At 33.3% G+C, this 20,025-nt stretch overlaps 1 protein-coding gene across 3 annotated transcripts in view; it reads left to right on the forward strand.

Moving 5' to 3' along the window:
- LOC137404081 (proteasomal ATPase-associated factor 1-like) overlaps positions 1–20,025 on the forward strand; it is a 47,794-nt gene that overhangs the window by 1,144 nt on the left and 26,625 nt on the right. For all 3 annotated transcript variants that reach the window (XM_068090236.1, XM_068090237.1, XM_068090238.1), the window contains exons 2-5: positions 4,722–4,762; positions 7,789–7,892; positions 12,545–12,646; positions 16,437–16,535. In XM_068090236.1, the coding sequence (XP_067946337.1) occupies positions 4,722–4,762; positions 7,789–7,892; positions 12,545–12,646; positions 16,437–16,535 (346 nt within the window). The remainder of the gene's footprint in view (positions 1–4,721; positions 4,763–7,788; positions 7,893–12,544; positions 12,647–16,436; positions 16,536–20,025) is intronic.

Consider the following 20,025-nt stretch of genomic DNA (forward strand, 5'->3'; position numbering starts at 1 on the left):
ATGAATTTAAAAAAGAAAAAAATCTAAAGTTAGCGCCAAAGTTTTTGCATATGTTTCACAATAAGTTTGTAGCAAGCAATACTTGAATGTATCATTTGCTAAACAGATACACAAAGGAAGATTATACATAGTTTGCTCACAAACAAAAAAATTATGAACCACGATTATGTGTTGGTAATTCAGCTCCATTTTCAAAGCACATTTTGATAATGTACGAAGGAAGCTATATGTAGACTAGAACAGCATGCAATATTCCTCGATTCGATAATTGTCTATTCAGAAAAAAGAGCAACAGGTCTAATTTATTGAGCTTTGTGATGCTGCATACCTTGTGATGCTGTCTAAAGAATGTAAAAATAAATCCATATTTCCTATCGTAAGACCAACGTCTGTTCATTTTCTAAAGCCAGAGTAGAGGTTAGGACAAAGGATTGACTTTATAAGACTTTATAAGACTCTAATTCGAGACAGTCAGATTTGTAGAACAACACTCTAACACCTGCAACTGTGAAATGGTTGCATTTGTGTTTATACATATGCCGTAAAACCTCTATTTGATCGCCGTGACGCTCTACTTTTCAACCCTTTTTCTATATTGGCATTTAATTAGGGGGGCATTGAAATAAAGGGTGGCACTGTATTTTTTGACTAACTCGGCAGAATTTTGTGAAGGTTAATTTAACCCTTTCACGGAAAAAGCGATGTTGCCTATATTTTACACTCTCCTTTAGGCAAATCGACATTAATACCATCGGCCTTAGCATTTTTGCTAAACTGTTTTTCATACCGATCGAAGTATCAGATCGAGTTAAATAAGGAACTACCTTGATTATAAAATGTCAGTGTGGTGCTGTTATTAAAGATATGATTGCATCAAGTTTTAGTTGATTTTAGCTAAAAGTGTCAATTTTTTTCTATCAGTTAAGACGTTGTTTTAGGTGATCTCATTGTCAAGATATTTGAAGGTTAAAATCAACCAAAATTAATCGCGATAATAACGCTCAGAAAAAAAGATGTGCATAAACTTGCCCAAAATGATGTATATAGCGAAACAATCTGTTTCTATCGCTCGTATTCACATGGGCTACTGCGATAAAAGTCTAGTCCTACGCGGCTCTATTGGCATATATTTTATTTTGTATTTGCTCATGATCTCTAGAATAAAATTTTTAATCTAGTTACAGATACATTATTATAAATTTCTCCAACGCCTCAAATAAGAGAAATTAAAAATTTATCGAATTATTTTCCTTCAAGTGCTGTGTAAACATCTGAGTACCGACTACGATTCTGCCAATCTGCGGTAGTTAGGTTGTCAAGTTAACATTTTTCATTGCGGCCTTTGTATCAGTGAAGTTCTCAGTAGCTACTCACACCGGAAACTAGTTACCAAATAAAATAAGCAAGCCGCATCCTTGAAAAGAATATGTTCGAATGTATGGCGGAACCATCCGCATCCGTAAAAAAGTCATGTATAGTCAACATTATTTAGTCATCAGAATCAATTTGTAAAAAAGTTTTCTGGTCATGTTTTATTAGTTGATTCAAGTACAAAACAAATGGTTTTATGAGTTGACCGAAATAGTGAACGCAAAACAATGTCAATTTCTTTTAAGTCAATTAGCCCACTGATTCCAGCAAAGGGTTAATAAAGCCATTCTTGCACCTGGTTGGCTTTTTGTGGACTCACCTATTTTTACTAAGTAACGTAGCGCATAAAACTTTTTGAGCTTTTAACACAAGTGCCTATCAATACAGCTCTGATTACGCTTCATAAATCAATCTATCAGCCAAGATTTCAGCACAGGTGGCAACAGGGCTATGATGTATTCAATATGTTCTGCAAATCATGTTTTGCATTATCTTCAACAATATTATTTTATTATATAATTTTTACAAACCAAAATTTTTTTATCTTAGTATAAAGTTTTTATTAAAAACATCCATCCAAGTTGTGGTCACTCACATAGTTTCAGCTCATTAAATAGGACAAATCACTCTACTGCAGTAAACTCAAGCAAAACATGTATTGGTTTGTGCAGCACACATTCATGCCTCTTTTTTCATGTGTGACAGTTTCCACACTGACACAACTACTCTGCTAGTGACGCCACATAAACATCCTGTAATTAATAAAACAAATGAAATGAATATATGTCATTCATAAATATGTCATTCTAACGCATATCTACTTAACGTTTTTAATTTGGGAGTTAGATTGAGGGTGTAAAATTACAAAATGAACAAATGTTTAACAAAAGCATAAGTACGCCAAGCCAACAGTTCGAAGCTTTGTTTCTGGAAGTTAAAAAATGTGAGCATTGATCAATCTATTTTTCTCACTTTCTACGATAAGAAGTGAACATAAATTCTAATCATAAATCTAATTTATTAGCTTAAACTGCCAAAGGAATTTGAAGCAAATCTTATAGCTAGATGAAATGATGGAAAAGGTATGAAACGATGATTCGTGATAGCAAAAGGTTATGTAAATGTGTTCATGAGTACTAAAATTATTTCCTTTAGTTTAGTATATATATATATATACATATATATATATATATATATATACTAAACTATGGTTAGAGCTGACAGGTGTCAGCAGTGTTATGCTGCAGAGAAACATAGGAGAATGAAGGTAAATTCATCTTCAACTTTGAGTCTCTAAGTTGAAGATATTCTTTGATAACTATATATATATATATATATATATATATATATATATATCGGAGACTCAAAGTTGAAGATGAATTTACCTTCATTCTCCTATCTTGCTCTGCAGCATAACACTGCTGACACCTGTCAGCTCTAACCATAAGCTATTTGCCCAAACTTTAAACCACTTGATGCTCAGAAAGCTCTTGAGTCACCTACGCTGGAACTGGAAGTATTGTTACAATTCTGTTGTTCGTCAATAAAACATGTCGATGCAGTAATTCAGTAAATTAACAATGTCAATTAATTCAGTAAATTGAATAACGATGTCGATGCGCGAACTAGTAATTGAGTGAAATCCATACCAACGAAAATCTTCGAGATCACCGACAATGCGTTTTATTAGTGATTACATTTATTGTGACCTATATAAAAATTTCGTGCTGATTGGCTAAAGAAAAGATCTTATAATTATCGCTTGTAGACTTTTTCATATACGTTCACTATACACGTCACGAATAAAGCACCTGCTCGAATCTGAACGTTTCAAAAGTTGATCTCCTTTAAACGCTTATATCTCTGAACAGGGTTAGTCTACAAATACAAAATGGCATCAAATTGTAGCTGATGTTTTAGCTTTTTATTGGTCTTAATTTCATTTGATCGACTTTTTTGACGCAATCACATATCTAAGTAGTTGGATGGTGTCGCTTTCAAAGCTTTAAAGTTAAAACTGTCAAGCTTTGGAATTAGAAAATTGACATAACGTTTTTAAAGGTGTTTTTAACATTTTAAAGTTAGAATATGTCATAATAAGCTCTAACAATGGCTGCCATTACGCTGTACGGTGTCCTGATAAGTATTATCATCGTTCATCAAAACACTTTCAAGTCTTCAGGTAAGATTGTAAACCACATTATAGACGAATTTGAAAACAATAGTTATGATTGAGACTTTAGTGACTTTGAATCAGAATAGAGTTCTGATGATTGTTACGATTGATCCTCTCAGTTACACCATCACTAAAATCATGGCAACTACTACAGCGACAATGAAAAGATTAATTGTTATTCATGCAACTGAGTCATTATTAGTATCATTTTGTGGACAGTTCTTTACTGATAACTCTTTCTATGTGTTTGTAAAGATCAAATAATGTGAAAGTGGTGGACAAATAGGGGTCGCATTTAATTAGTGAGTGGCGTTGGATTCGTCAACCCTTCTTGCGTTTTATTCGAGCTGACATTCAAATCAAAGTGGCATTTCAATAGAGGTTTTATATATACACCGTAAAACCTCTAATTAAAAGCCATGGTGCTCTATTTTTTAACCTTTTCTTTATAGTGGCAGTCAGTTGGAGGCGGCGTTCAAATAGAGGCTGACGGTCCATTTTTCAAATGGCTCGTCAGAATTTTGGGAAGATAAATTTAGCCCAATTACAGGCAAAGCGATTGTCACCTATATTTTGTCCTCTTTTCCGGTGGAGCGATATTATTATATATTATTATTATATTATATTAGTTATTAAATAACATCTACAAAAAAACAATAAATAAATAACAATAACAAAAATCTAATCATTTTAGTCAAACCTCCCTTGAGGAGTGCACCGCACGAAACCTCCCTTGAGGAGTGCACCGCACGAAACCTCCCTTGAGGAGTGCACCGCACGAAACCTCCCTTGAGGAGTGCACCGCACGAAACCTCCCTTGAGGAGTGCACCGCACGAAACCTCCCTTGAGGAGTGCACCGCACGAAACCTCCCTTGAGGAGTGCACCGCACGAAACCTCCCTTGAGGAGTGCACCGCACGAAACAAATTTGAAGCAAAGCGAAACAAAGCGCTTTTACTAAAAATTTACTTTCTTCCGGGTATTGTTTTCTACTATTTTATACTCCACTGATAATCTTTTGGGTTTTTAGTGTAGTTTTTTATATGCTTTTGCACCTGCTTCTAGTTACTACATATGTGTGTATATATATATATATGTGTATATGTATACGTATATGTGTGTGTATATATAACTCAGTCACCTTTAAAATGCAAATGTGTTATTTATATTTTAGGGATGGGACCGGAAGCTTCTGGATTTCATATAAGAATGCTGGTAAGGCAGCATATGTAGCATGATGCAGCTGTAGCCGATCTACATAATTATATAAAATGAATATGCCTGTTTTTTTTGTCTGTGTGAGTGTCCAGTAAATAGCGATTGGTTAAAATAAGTTAGCCGCGAAAATACTATTGGTTACTAGCACACTTGCATCTAGTGCGTTGTGAGCATAGACCTATTAACTATATAGTATAGTTAATAGGTCTATGGTTGTCCAGTGCCCTGTGAGAGATCAGGATGTATAATGATTATATGCACAATTATTCCAAAATGTGACAAGGTGACTGCCTGGTTTAGTAGTAGTGCGCTTAGCTTCAAATACATGCACGCAAATATCTGTGTTCAAAACCTGTGTGGTGCAATCTGTTTCTTAAAGGTTGTCTTGCAACAAAATTCACACTACAGTTATTTGGTATCATAAGATTCACCATGTCTTACTCTGTTGTGTTGTAGGTGCAAAATATATGGGAATGTGATTACAAGCTCTTAAAAACTAAAAAATGAACAGTTAATCGCAGCCACACGAGACCGCCGTTGTTTGGATTCGCTTTCCAAAACGGCTCAAATGGGACGTAGCTGTTACAGGATGGTTTCTGTTTACACTTTCATGCAACGTCATTCATCAAAATATTTTCACAAATATACTTCACGCATTCAATAAAACCATGTCTATTGTTCTTACGCGTCTATTTTATCGTCATTGTAATGCTGTCACTTTTAACACTGATATCTTATAACTTACCGTAAAAAATCATTAAACTTTTTAACCTTACCTCAAAGGAGTACATATCATTGTCTGATAATCATGACGAGCCTGTTGGTTACCTGTGATAATCGAGAAGTGCTGCAAAAATTATTTTCGAAGTATTAGGTCACGTGATCAGATTACGACTTGACGATTGAATAATGCCGAAACAAAACTGTAAAGTAGCGAGCATCTATATTTAATACGGGGACTTCGGTAAAACCCGAAGTGTTTGTCATAAACTAGTGCTACGATATGTTTTATAGTGAGCTTTTTATTGGCTTTTCAATACACGTGAGAACATCACGTGACAAGACGATAACCAAACTGTAATGACTACGTCAGATAAATAAACAGATTCCAATCTACAGCGGCTTTTCGTTTTTGAGCTTTTATGGGCTTGTAATCACATTTCCACGTATTTGGCACCTACAACACAGAGTAAGACATGGTAAATCTTTTGATACCAAATAACTGTAATGTGAATTTTGTTGCAAGTCAACCTTTAACGCTTTTAGCTGGCTTCAGACGGCGAGCACGGCTCTTATCATGGTAAAGATTATAGTAAATATTAGCATATCGTAGTTGTATTACCTCCTTTTGTAAGGCAAAAGTTATTTCCTTACAAGTTTATTCTAGCCGTGATTGTAAGATATAAACTAAGTGTGTACTTTTTATTACTAATTAATATGGCCTTCTGCGATTGATTTTCTTTTGCGTTTCAGTTTAAACGCCTTTAATTTTCTGTTCGCCTTTCATTTGCATTAAATATCAACAAATCCCAAGGTCGATCACTAAAAACTGTCGGTATTCATTTCCTAACACCTTGCTTTTCACGTGGACATTTACATGTTGCCTTATGTCGAGTAGGCAGTAGATATGGTCTATGCATTCTTGCTCCACTCGGTCAGACCAAGAGCATTGTTTATCCTCGTGCGCTTAGTGATGTATTCAATTCCGATATGTGCGCTTAGTGATGTATTCAATTCCGATATCTCCTTTTTACATTTGTACCAGCATAGTTGTATTCAAAGTTTTGATGAATAACTTTTTCCCGGACAGTAACCTGTTTTATAGGCACACTTCTATGTACTCATTGTTATTATTAATTCAACATATTCATTCTATTTTGTTTTCTCAGTTTGTATTAATTGTATCAGTATCAAATCACTTTTATAGTAAGCATTGTAGTATAACAGACTTTATTCAGCCACTGCTCATTATTTCACGTTTAGAACGCCTTTACTGTTGTTTTATTTTTTTCTCTAAATTTATTTGAACTGCACAAAACACTTTTCCTGACATGAAGTTTTAGAGGATTTTTACTCTCATTTTCCCATAATGAACTTTGTGTGCAACAATCAAATTCTTGAAATATTACACATTGTATAACATTTCGGTGGTTGATATACCTACTGACGAGCCACAACTATAAGAATGAGCAATGCACCATTTGTTTACCTCCTAGTTGGTGTGAAAATGACAAAGGTAGGTTTCAGCCAGCTCAAACATGCAGGCCAAATATCAAATGTGTAAATGAAAAACTGCAAATGACAAACCGTTTATTATGTAGATTTAGACTAGCTTATGTTACTAGCTTGAGTTGTTAAAATTTATTGGGTAAAAAACCTAGCCAATGGCAACTATTTTACCTGCCACTGTTTATAGGCTGTTTTAAATCTTGAGCTAATGTGTAGCATAAATAGTAAAAATACTTTGCTACATTCTGTTTTAACTATGCTTCGATTGTTCAAACGTTTGAAGTACGCATTGGCTGGACACACACATAAAAATTAACATTCACCTTCATTTAAAAGTCGGAATGGTAAGTGTTGAATATTTTAAATAAAAATGCATTTGTTGCGCAAAAACCTTTTCATTTCTCGTGCAACTCCGGACATTCAGCCGGTAAAGTTGTAAAGTAACTTTAGTTTGTTTTTAGTTCAAACAGCCACTATGTCATATCCCCAAAACTGTTACTGCCAGATATTGTATCTAGTTCTGTTGAATTTATCTGTAAAGCATTGTTATTGGGTTTTTATGGTAGCATGAGCCTATATCAGTCTCTACTAAATTCTTTATCCTGCTGTTAGGTATTTCAGATCACCATTGTGTAAAAATGCATCGCTTCTAATATATTGTCTGTTCTTGTGGTCGCATCAGCTAACCTTGCTTGTTGCAGACTTGGTGTTACAGGTAATCACAAATATATAACAATATTATTTATATAGCATTTGAAAGATGAACTTTGTTCAGAGTTAATACATATTTGCAGAACAGCCCGCTGTGCACAGCCATGTTCGAGTCACTAAACGAAATGATGGAAAGATTATACTAACCGCGGATCTCCCTGCATTTAACATATCTCAACATACCTCTGTGAGTCTATGTAGAATTGAAGTCTAACTTCATTTAGCATTTCTATTTGCGTCTTTGGGATCACTTTTCTTTGTATTTTCTTCAAATTTGTTTTTTACACAGTTGCTTCAGAATATACTGTTTTTTGTTTAGGATTATTCCATTACTAATCATTGAAAGTGGACACAAATGTTTTCATAGCTAAATGCCGTCCAACACTCAATTACCTGCCATTATAGGTCAATTGAATTTAATGGCTGTTAATAGTTATATAAAAGTATTAAACATGGAAAAATGAATTTTCAGCATTCTTTATGCTTTTAAAACCTTATCGTTTTTATAAAATTTCCAATATGTAAAATTTGATGAATTGAGGATAGTGAAAACAACGATGTTTACATGCAGACATACATATGGTGTTTTCAAGGTCCTTTGTTCCAGGGCCAAACTACACTGATTCACCGGTGTGTCAGAATTATTGCTAAGATAAGTCTTCCATCACTTTCTCTTCATTAATGTAGGCCTAAAGATACACTAAGCCTAGCATTGTCACCTACAGTGTTTCTAAGATTTAAAGGTCTCTCAGCGTTTCTGTGTCTTTCCAATAATAGTTATTGTACACAGTAGGGAGAGACTTCGTAGAGACTCTGTTAGATGATAAAGACTCTGTTTTCTTAATATTAATTCTAAGACCGAGTTGTCTCGTAATACAGATATTTGGTGGCGAATTTTCACAAATTCGTCACAAAATATTCGTATTGCGAGGATTTGGATGTCACTGGTTTTGTAAGCTATTAGGGCAGTATCAACTGCACAAAACAAATCTTTTATTACATGTAGTTCAGTAGCTGTTTTACTGTTTGATTTAAATTTAGCCACATTAACCAGATTTTCAATTAAGTGGAATTTTCAAGAATAATTATAAAGTGATAATGTTAGAGACACGCAAATAGAACCTTAGGCTCGGTAGTTGAGTTTGAGTTGAGCTAAAGTTTAAACTGACTCAATTTATAGACAGTTTATTATTTTAGTTTTTCGCGTGTTACTGTTAGATTTCACCAGCCGAAGATTAAACAAATATTGTGATAATATTATGTTTTTATAGCATTAAATTGTTTTTAGTTATCTAAATAAGTAGTTGGCTACATACTGTAAGGACAATAATTTGTCAACCTCTCTAATAATTAGCTCTTTTGTTGTAGACATGATGTTACAAGTAATCACAAAGATATTATAATATTATATATATTGTATTTGAAAGATGAACCTTGTTCAGAATTAATACATGTTTGCAGAACAGCCCATTGTGCACAGCCATGTTCGAGTGCTTGTCATGTTCCCTCCTGTTTGGCAAGGGGAACATGACAAGCAATTATAGACTGTCCTATGGGTAAATTGTTCCTGGATAATATTCTGTTGTCTCTCCTACAATTATTTTTGCAAAGTTTGTAGGCCTCATCCTAGTCACTTTTTTTAAAACTTGTGTAAGGTGTCATAAATCAGATAGTGTTACTCATTTGAAGATACGAGATGAAATGTTTTTTATTCATTTGTAAAGCTTATTTTAAATAGTTTTCCTGTCTTGCTATTCAAGTCCAGCATCTCCGACAAAAAAGACATTTAGTTTGATCATGGTTGGAATTACTCTTATTGTGTGTTTCAACATTGTTTTGCTCAAGAATATTATAATTGGTGGTTGACAGTGTTTTTGATATTCTACTGTTGATGAATTTATCAGCTTTTAACTGGAGTTTTAGATATGACAAGACACACAGATAGGACAACTCCCAAGTTCATTGCTTCTTTGTTATTATTACTATAACAGTACTGATATCAATTTTGGTTGTTTTTAAATTTCAATAGACTTGATTATTTTTAAATTATGAAACAGAGGTTGGCTTCTGCATAAATTCTATTGTCCAAATTGCTTTTATACTGGCATTCCTAGGGTTTCACCATTTTGAATAATTCTGATTAAAATATCTTCAGCATTACATTATTATGAAAAGCATTTTAACTGTTTAAATGTTCTCTATAAAGGATTTATTAAGCTTCAAAAATTCTTTCTGGATTTTGACTTTTCATGAGCCTAAAAATTGTTTGCTATAAATATAGAGTTTTAGTTACAAAAGTTAAATGTGGCCATTGTCGCTTTTGGCACTCAAAAACTTTTGAGTAGTTCTAAAAAATCTAACTCTAGCAGTGAAACAGCAAAAATTGGAAGAATATAAATTATTATCCCTCGACCAAACAAGAGCGAAGCAATTGGTTGGGAGATTTATGATAAATGCACATGTGCACACAACTCCCGAAAATTATTCATCAACAATGAGACGAACCCTTGTATCAAAATTTCATCAACAAAATTAACCATCGTTTTGTAGATTAGTTAAAGTATAATAACGATACAAAACACATATAAGCCTATTTAAATATGTTACCAAGTCTTTGTAAATTATCGAAATTCTCTAAAAACTTACCCATCTGATCGGATTATACACAAATAGACAGATTTATTTAGACGAAAATCGTTATTAAAACTTGCTAAGCCTCACTTTTATAAAAGTTAAGACCCGAAATTGAAACGCCGAGCGACAGGGAATAGAATGATTAAGTCGAGCGCATTTCACAAAAAAAAAACTGCACATTTCACCAGTCTATAGCATTGTCGAATTGCCGAAGGTTTCTGTAATTAACGCATGAGTACTGAAATCGTTTCATTTTTGCCGATTTCAAAGTATCTGACATTTTAGACACATTTGAGTACTTTGGTATTCTAACTGATGTCCAACGCAGTGTAAGTAAAGGAAATGACGATGGTATTTTTTTCTAACGATTCTTATGAGATTACGATATTTAATTATAAGTTTGGATATTTTTCTTGATATTGTTAGCTATGACATTTTGAAATGTAAACAAAATTGTGCATTGATTTCTATTATTACTGTATTACTATTACTAAGTTTGGATATTCTTTTTGATACTTCTTGATATTGTTAGCTATGACGTTTTTAAATGTAAACAAAATTGTTCATTGGTTTTCTATTATTACTGTATTACTATATTAATAATATTGGTTATTCTAATAATACCAGTGCACTTTACTTCTAATATTGCATTTCTCCTATTGCAGGAGGAGAGATATAAACATATAATCTTTTCCTTTCATTATTGCTATTTGTCATGACCAAACACTTTTAATTAAATAGATTTTCTAACAAGAAATTCCACTGTCATACAGCCCACGACCAAGGTGATATTGGAAAAAAGAAAGGGTACTGATGGTTGAGAAATGCAATATTAGCAGTCAAATGGCACTGCAGTGCAATAGGATAACTGCAATGGTAGCTGTAATGTACTGGGTGTGGGTGTTATTATATACAACAAACAGCAATAATGAAAGGAAAAGATTATATGTTTATATCTCTCCCCTGCAATACGAGAAATGCAATATTGGCCAATATTAGAAGTAAAATGCACTGACACTATTAGCATATCACTTCTTGATATTGTTAGCTATGACGTTTTGAAATGTAAAAAAATGTGCATTGGTTTTATATTATTACTATATTAATAATTAATATTGGTTATTCTAATAATATCAGTGCATTTTACTTCTAATATTGGCCAATATTGCATTTCTCGTATTGCAGGGGGAGAGATATAATCTTTTCCTTTCATAATTGCTGTTTGTTGTATATAATAACACCCACACCCAGTACATTACAGCTACCATTGCAGTTATCCTATTGCATTGCAGTGCCATTTGACTGCTAATATTGCATTTCTCAACCATTAGTACCCTTTCTTTTTTCCAATATCACTTTGGTCGTGGGCTGTATGACAGTGGAATTTCTAGTACTTTTTGTTAGTAAATTAGTTTTTCTGTTATAGATAATATTTTCATGTGTCAAAAAGCTAGTAGTAACAATTATTATAGTAAAATAGTATTTATTTGATCACTGCATGCTTGGCAAGCTTATGTTTTACTAGTTTAGCGAGCAGTTTGGTAAATGTGTCAAACTGTAAACGCTTACATTTATCTCACAAACATTTGTCCAAAGCTATTCGTTAAAATAAATTAATAATTGTCTTCTTTCTCTCAAAAGAGAAGACAACTTGTGTTGTAGGCGTTTGAACCAATAATTATTGTAAATAGTATATGGTTCAAGGTCAATAATTCTTTATTATCACAGTATCATTGTCCTGTTATCGCAATACAGGTATCATTGTCATAAAATAATGGTACTTCATTCTTACAATGTTGTTACCTTTTTAGTAAATAATACTACCTTATTTTTACAATGTTGCCACCTCATTACCGAAATAATGTTACCTTATTCTTACACTATTGTTACCTTTTTCACAAAATAATTTTACTTTATTTTTACAATGTTGCTACCTCATTAGCAAAATAATATTGTTCTCAAAATGTTATTACCTTACTATCGCAATGATATCACCCTAATATCACAGTATTATTACCGTATTATTACAAAATTGTTACTCTTTTTTTGCAATACTGTGAATTTTCATTATAATTATGCGAATTTATTTTCATCAAATTTTTATTGCACTTATTTTCATCGCTAAATGTTTTGTGAATGAGGCATTTAATGCATATTCTTAGAATGAAAAACACCCCTATAATCATTTTACTGTTGTTATTTTAGAGCCAGCTCAGTGTAGGCTATTATGAGAATGGTGTAGTTCAAGCTTCAACCACCTTCAGAGCTCCTACAAATGAATTTCACTTTCATGGGAAAAACAAAAAGGTATGCTTGTAAGAAATAAAATGAGACTACATTTTGTTTAGTGGAGTTGCTCTACCTTTAAGCAGGAGTAAACAACTTTGAAATGTTGATTTTCTGGTCAAAGCATGTTCTATTGCCCTTTAGGCTATACAGCATAATTATTGCCTCCTCTATTATGTTAACCATTCGCTGAGTTGTCTTGTTAATACTGAACCAAAGCTTGGTGAAAAAATTAGACAATATTTTTTGCTGTTGCATTTATGCGTTGGAAGCTCCTTAAACAAGTTCATTGAAATTTGAAAACCAATTAATAAAATAATTATCCTATATGTAAAGATTTTACCATAAAATCGGAATAATCACAAATTGGTTTTAAAATCCATTTTGAACAGATATTTTTTTCAAAGTTGAGGAATGAGAGAATGATAAACAGTAAAATATGAAAGATTTGTCCCTTTTCCAAGTTGCACAAAAAACCTTTGAACCTAGATAACTTCACGTCTATTAAACATTTTAATTTTCATTCAAAATGTGTTGTCAGGAAGATCAGCTAATCTTTAAGTTAGTCTGTTAATTTTAGTTGCTTTTGTTAAAATAGACAGTATTTCCAATTCTGGTATCATTTGCAAGTTCAGCTTTAATAGAATTTATTTTGGATAGTTGATTTTTTAGTGCTTTTTTGGCCTAACATCATAGTTTAAAATTAGCCAATTATTTTACATCATCTCTCTTTTATAAAGAGCTAGTATGCCTGCCTGTCTCGTGCACTGTGAGAGATCGTCATGAGTAATCAGTACATGCATCTAATGAAGTGGCAAGGTGACTGAGTGGTGTAGTGCTTGCGTTTGAATCTGACCCCCAGGGTTCAATACAATGGCTTGGAGTAAGTAGTTTGTGGGTAACATGTAAAAGCAAAATAAATTGTTTTGCTAGAGGTTTTCAAATGGACTTGAGGCAAGCGTGTCGAAGAATCTTCAAAGTAGGCCAATGTAGTTAGATGTTCATGTCTATGAACTATTTTATATGTTATTTACTTCATCAAGTAATATCAGAAATACAAGCAAAGTGAAATTCATCATCGTTTGCTGAAAGTGATTAGCAGGCAGCAGTTACCGCTGACAGAGCAAAAAGGTTAAAAACATTGTTTTAATCTCATTGTATTTTCCAGCTTTCATATTCAGTAATTCCTTATGATCATGAGTCTGCTCTGCTTAATATGTTCAATAAAGTTAGGTATTTACATATACTGTGTAATATCTACTTACCAAAGACTATATATACAAAATTTTTGAGTTTCAACACGTTTTTTGGTAGAAATTTTGCTTCAACTTACGAAAGATGTTTTTAGATACGAAAGGCCTTTAGCCCATTTATTAGTTTTATGTTTTGGCCCATTTGCTTACTGTAGGTACGACTTAGAATGCATCTCACGCAGTTTATTTTGCTAACGAAAGTCAGTAAACAAGTGTTTTGTTTTCATTCGTTGTGTATTTTGGAGTTATCATGTAACGCATTCAGGGTAGGACAACCTTTGTTTCTAGCACTTCAATCTTGAAATGTTAGAAACAAAAATTGAGGATTACAGATGATATAGAAAACACATGTTTATGTGTTCTCTATATGATTGTTTGTTAGTTCATGCTGATGTAAATAGATTATTCTACTAACATTCCTAAACACGTTTATTCTGAGCAATACAACACCCATATTTCCTAACTACCATCTAGCATCATATCCTATGATCACCATACCACCGTATCCCGTGGTCACCATATCCCATGGTCTTTTCTTAGCCTCCCCTAGACAGCCAACACCAAAGTCAAAAGGTGAACAAACTTACCTTTCATAGTTTTTAATCATTCTTTTTCCATTTTTTATTTTTTCAATGTGGATTTTCTGTTTATTATGTATTAATATAATTCTAACATGTATTCGTTACGAGTTTTAGTCATTATGTGTATTTATAATTTATACAAATTTACTGAGTTTTATGGCAACTTCAAACAGATTAGGGCATTTATATAATAAAATTGGTTTCCACTTACGAAATTTTCTATGTACGAAAAGGCTTCCAGAGCGAATTACTTCCATAAGTAGAGGTTTCATCGTACTTATTACATCGTTGGCGATTTGGTTTTATTTAAAGAATAACTTTAAAAATTCACTTTTATGAAAGATAGCAATTTCCTTTGAATTTATATTATTAATTATTATTAATGAATATTCTTACTTTTTTTAATTTTAAAATTCTGTCAATTGTAGGTAATTATTTACCTGCAGTTCTGAATCTGATGTCATCTGATGAATCTGAATCAGTTCTGCCTTCTAATGTTCTGAATTTCATTCAGAACATTACATGTAGTATGTTCTGAATTTCATTCAGAACATTACCAGGCAACTTACAGTTATATATTCTTGACCAGTGTAATTAATCAATTATATCAGATATCAATTAACTTGTAGATTTAGAAATAAAAGAAGAGAGTTATCTTGGCGCCACCCTTAATAACTTATTGCGAGGTAGTCATGGTTCAACACACAATATATCGAGCGTATTAAACATCACATAAATTAGGTAGAACATTAGTAAATGACATAATTCGGTCAGCTATTTTTAGCATTAATTTCTTGGATGAATAAGAGACCATGAAGTTCTCTCTATTTCAAGAACTAGTGTTTATAGTCACTGAGTTCAACAAAGAAATCAAACAGTCTAAAATAATATTGTTGTACCATTGTGAAGGCACATTCAACACTTTCATTTTGTTTTTTTACACTTATCTGTTTTTTCAGGTTAGCAAATAGCATAAACAGCAATAATTCTACAATCTTATGTTAACACTTTGGTCTAACAAATTGTTAGTGTTATCTAATAGAGCATGTGTATCAGCATTTTGAGTTGTGGCTATGTGAGACGCCCTCAACATTACTTCTTTTCTCATTTAGTTTCATAAGCTATTGCCAATCTCCTATCAAACTATGTATTGTTGTTATGTTTGTTTTATGTAGAGGAGCTTATTTTAATGCGTTCTTGTAAACTGTTGTCTTTAAATCAGATTTAATGCCTTTTTTTTTAAATTTGGTTTTGCTTGATTTACCGAATCTATAGCGTGTTCATACCTTTATTTACAACTCATCGAAAAATTTCTCTCAATTTCATCTGATGGAGAAAATTGAAAGAATCATTTTCATCTCAATTCCATCTGAGAGAGGAGCCTAATCTAATTTTTTGCTGTCTATTTGTTCTTCATCGCTAATTAAACCAGAGTCATATTGAGTAATTATATTATTGAGAAAGAATTTTTAAAATAAACCTAGTAAGATTCAACATAAGTTCAGCCAACCACACAATGTTTAATGTATCGAATTCGATCAACTTGTCAAAGAAGCGTTCACTTTTGCAATCACTCTATAGTCTATAGTATGCTACAAGTCTTACCTAGTAATCATGAAAAGGTTATTGCAACTTGTGGTACTATAAATAACATGTCTTATAGAGGTTATAGTCTCTCAGTTTAGGCAATGCGCACAAAGTACACACTAGCATACGTAAGTGTATAATCAGATGTCGGTGTGTGGAGATGTTTTCGGTATTTGAGGGTTTTGGAGTCATAATCTTCAGTAGTTTTAAAGAGGTTTCTAGTAATTATTTTGTATCTCCAGATAACAACAGGCGAATGGGTTCTCGACACATTAATATAGCGAATGTTTCAAACCATGTAGTCACACACTGCGGAATGCTGATCTATCAGCCTCATGAAATAAGGAAACTTAAATTTTGTCATTTTGGTAACGTTATTCTTTTTACTAGGTGACATGCCTGGATATTAGTGAAGGAGGTCTGGGTCTATCCTGTGCTGAAAATAGCAGCATTGTGAAAGTCTGGGAGACACAATCGGGTACTGTGAGGGTAAGTTATACATTGCCGTGACTCTCTCGAGTCATGTCAGGATAAGTTGTACATTTATGGGACACGATGGGGTGATGCAAGAGAGAGTTATTCATACCAGGATAATTGATGTGAGTTATAACACATTCGTGGAACACACTGGATGATGAAGGGGTAAGTTAAACATTCTTGTGATGCACCTGAGCAGTCCCAACACAATTTTGAGATTTGTGCTTGCTTTTCATGTAATATTTTAAATAATCGCTTGATCCAAAAAAAATATATTTTGTTTCACAAAGCCATATGAAGGCTCAGCTGCTAAGAAAGGGTTGATTATTTTGGAGAAATCTTCTTTTGACAAACACCTGCAGTTGGTGTGATGGCGCAGCAGTGGTATGTGTTGTGACGGCGCAGCAGTCGGATGTGTTGTGATGGCGTAGCAGTCGTATGTGTTGTGATGGTGCAGCAGTCGTATGTGTTGTGATGGCGCAGCAGTCGTATGTGTTGTGATGGCGCAGCAGTCGTATGTGGTTGTGATGGCGCAGCAGTCGTATGTGTTTGACTCATAAAAAGGAAGTACACTCTCGTTCCATTGATACGATGCTATGTCAAAGTTTCTATACTCACCAAAGCCGCAGCATAATTAATCATTGATGCTGTGGCAGTTGTAGTGTCAAGGTTGTATCGTAGAGCTCAGCCTATTTCATGAGAGAAAACAGATATCGATAAATTTAATTATTTTATGTTTCCCCTCCTTATAACAAAGAGATTGCTGGAACAATGTGATTATATCCAGCCTATTATGCATCTGCATTAATCAATCAAGATCTTTGACTGACTTTAGTTAAACAGCTAGAGCTCATTGATTGACTATGCCTCCTATGGAATCGTCTCCTTCCGCCAATTAACCTTATTTTGGTATAACATCATCTCAGGTCAACTGAGTGATTTATAAGTTAATATATTTTATTGATAAAGTCTTATCAGTTGAGATGTATGACTCGTGATGGTTGGTCACGATCAAGCGGAGCCTCGCTTGTATAACTCTCTAAGCTATTAATGTCTAGCTGTGATTAATATAGGTGATTAACTAGTTAATGTCCCTGCAAGTATCTGATTATCTATATAGCTAGCGACTAACCCTCGTGTGGGCAGCTGAACTGAATAATCAGCAAAAGCTTTGATAGACTAATAGTGGGCAGACAACTCTTCAAAGATAGGTTTCACCTGTTTTTAAAATGAATGATAAATTTTGTGCCAAGTTGTGAGTGAATGATTCGAGTCATATGACTGGCATACCACATAAATATAAAGATTAGTTATAGTTGGTGATGATGATAAATTATATAATAAAGATATATATAGTCCAGAGGCTATACGAATAATAGTGAAGTATGTACAACATTAATCAAGATTGACCTTGAATATAGTTATTCTAATTAAGAGAGAAGACAACTATGACATTAATTATAATATCCTGTGATACTATCAGTCAGAGCAATAGTTGACCTGTAATAAGTCATGTGTAGTTATGTACTTTGTTATTGCTTTCTCTTCCATATATCATTCACTGTTTGACATGGATTTGAGTTGGAGCTATATAAATTACTAGTGAATACCCGGCATTGCACGGGTAATAAAAATATTTTGCACAGAAAGTTAATTTTTATTTAACATACCACATTTATTATTCTAAATTTTAAATGATGGCATTTATCTTTTGTTTTTTTTGCTGTCATCCCGGTGTCCAGTCGCAGCGGTAAAAATCTAATAATGAAAAATTCACTTGGTGAGGGAATTTTCCTGGCACCTCCAGTTCTGCAGACAGGTATTTATTCAATACGCTACGCTGTCTACTAGCTATACTACGAAATAAATTGTGCGTATACTCATTACACAAGCCAATATTTTATGGTTTAACGCTAAACATTTCAGCTAGCATTAAGCTAGAATTGTTGGCCTGAAGAAAAATGCTTAAACTCACATGGGCAGCAAGACTATTGCGATCAGTATAGAACTGTAGTAGGAACTGCAGCTGGTACAGTATGGATTACACAGGAATAAACACAATACACAGAATAAACACAGTACACACAAATAAACACAGTACACAGAAATAAACACAGTACACAGAAATAAACACAGTACACAAAATAAACACAGTTCACAGAAATAAACACAGTACACAGAAATAAACACAGTACACAGAAATAAACACAGTACACACAAATAAACACAGTACACAGAAATAAACAAATGCCTTCATTTAAAAGTTAGAATGGTAAATGTTGATATGTTGATAAAGAAAAAGTACATTTTCTGTGCAAAAATTTTGATAACCCGTACAATGCCGGGCATTCGTGTAGTTTGTTTATATATTTGATTATTTTTATACTTGGCCTGTGTGTTTGAGCTGGCTGACACCTACTTTTTAATTCCCACCCCACAAGGAGGTAGACAAATGGCGTATTATCCCTTTTTTAAGGTGCCGGGTTTTCCAGTGAGCATATCTACCACCAAAATTTTATACAATTTGTAACATCTAAAGAATTTTATTGTTGCACACAAAGTTTATTATATGAAAATGAGAGTAGAAATCCTCTGAAAGTTAATATTGTGAGAAACCTGTTTTGCACAGTTCAAAAAAATTTCCTAAAAAAATATGACAACAGTAAAGGTGTTTAAATGTGTAATAATTAGTAAATAATGGCTAGATAAAATCTTGTATACTACAATGATTGCGGTAAAAATATTTGATACTGATACAATTAATATAAACTGAGAAAACCAAATAAAAGTCATGAACATGCTATATTAATATTAACAGTTAGTGTATAGAAGTGTGTGTATAAAAAGATTACTATTGCTGTAGAAGCTATCCATCCAAAATTTGAACGCAACGATGCTGGTACAAACGTAAAAGTGAGGTACCGTAATTAAATACAACTCTGAAGCACAAAAGAGTAAACAAGGTTCTTTGTCTGGCCGAGTGGAGAGAGAATGTGAATCACGCATTTGGGAAATCTGAAGGAAAATATGTAAAATAATACACAACAAATACTGTAATGATCAAAATGAATGTGTAATGAACTCTACACTTCTCAGTTGATGAAAACAAATTCTGCATGTTGATTTGTATAACATGCATATAAACGGAATATGCATACAAACAAGAATGTTGTAAATTTAATTTATTAAAGATAGTTGGTTATAAAAATAACTAGCTCTAATTAAAATAATCAAATAAACAGCCTAAAAACTACAAATAAACAGGCAAAGATCTGTTCCTGTTCAATGATTGTGGCACGCAGCTGTTTAGAGAAGCACTCGTTTTAAAAACAGCCTTTTTAGAACCGGATGCAGCTCGCAGAAAAACTCACGTCACTAAAAAAACTCGACTATCTCGTCCCTAAAACGTTGAAAGAAAAGATTGCTCATCCCAGCAATTGAACTTGGTGCTTTCAGATGCGCGCACGGTTGCGAGGTCAAACGCACTTTGATTGGGAGCTGC

This window comes from Watersipora subatra, chromosome 9, assembly GCF_963576615.1.
Source record: "Watersipora subatra chromosome 9, tzWatSuba1.1, whole genome shotgun sequence".
Lineage (NCBI taxonomy): Eukaryota > Metazoa > Bryozoa > Gymnolaemata > Cheilostomatida > Watersiporidae > Watersipora > Watersipora subatra.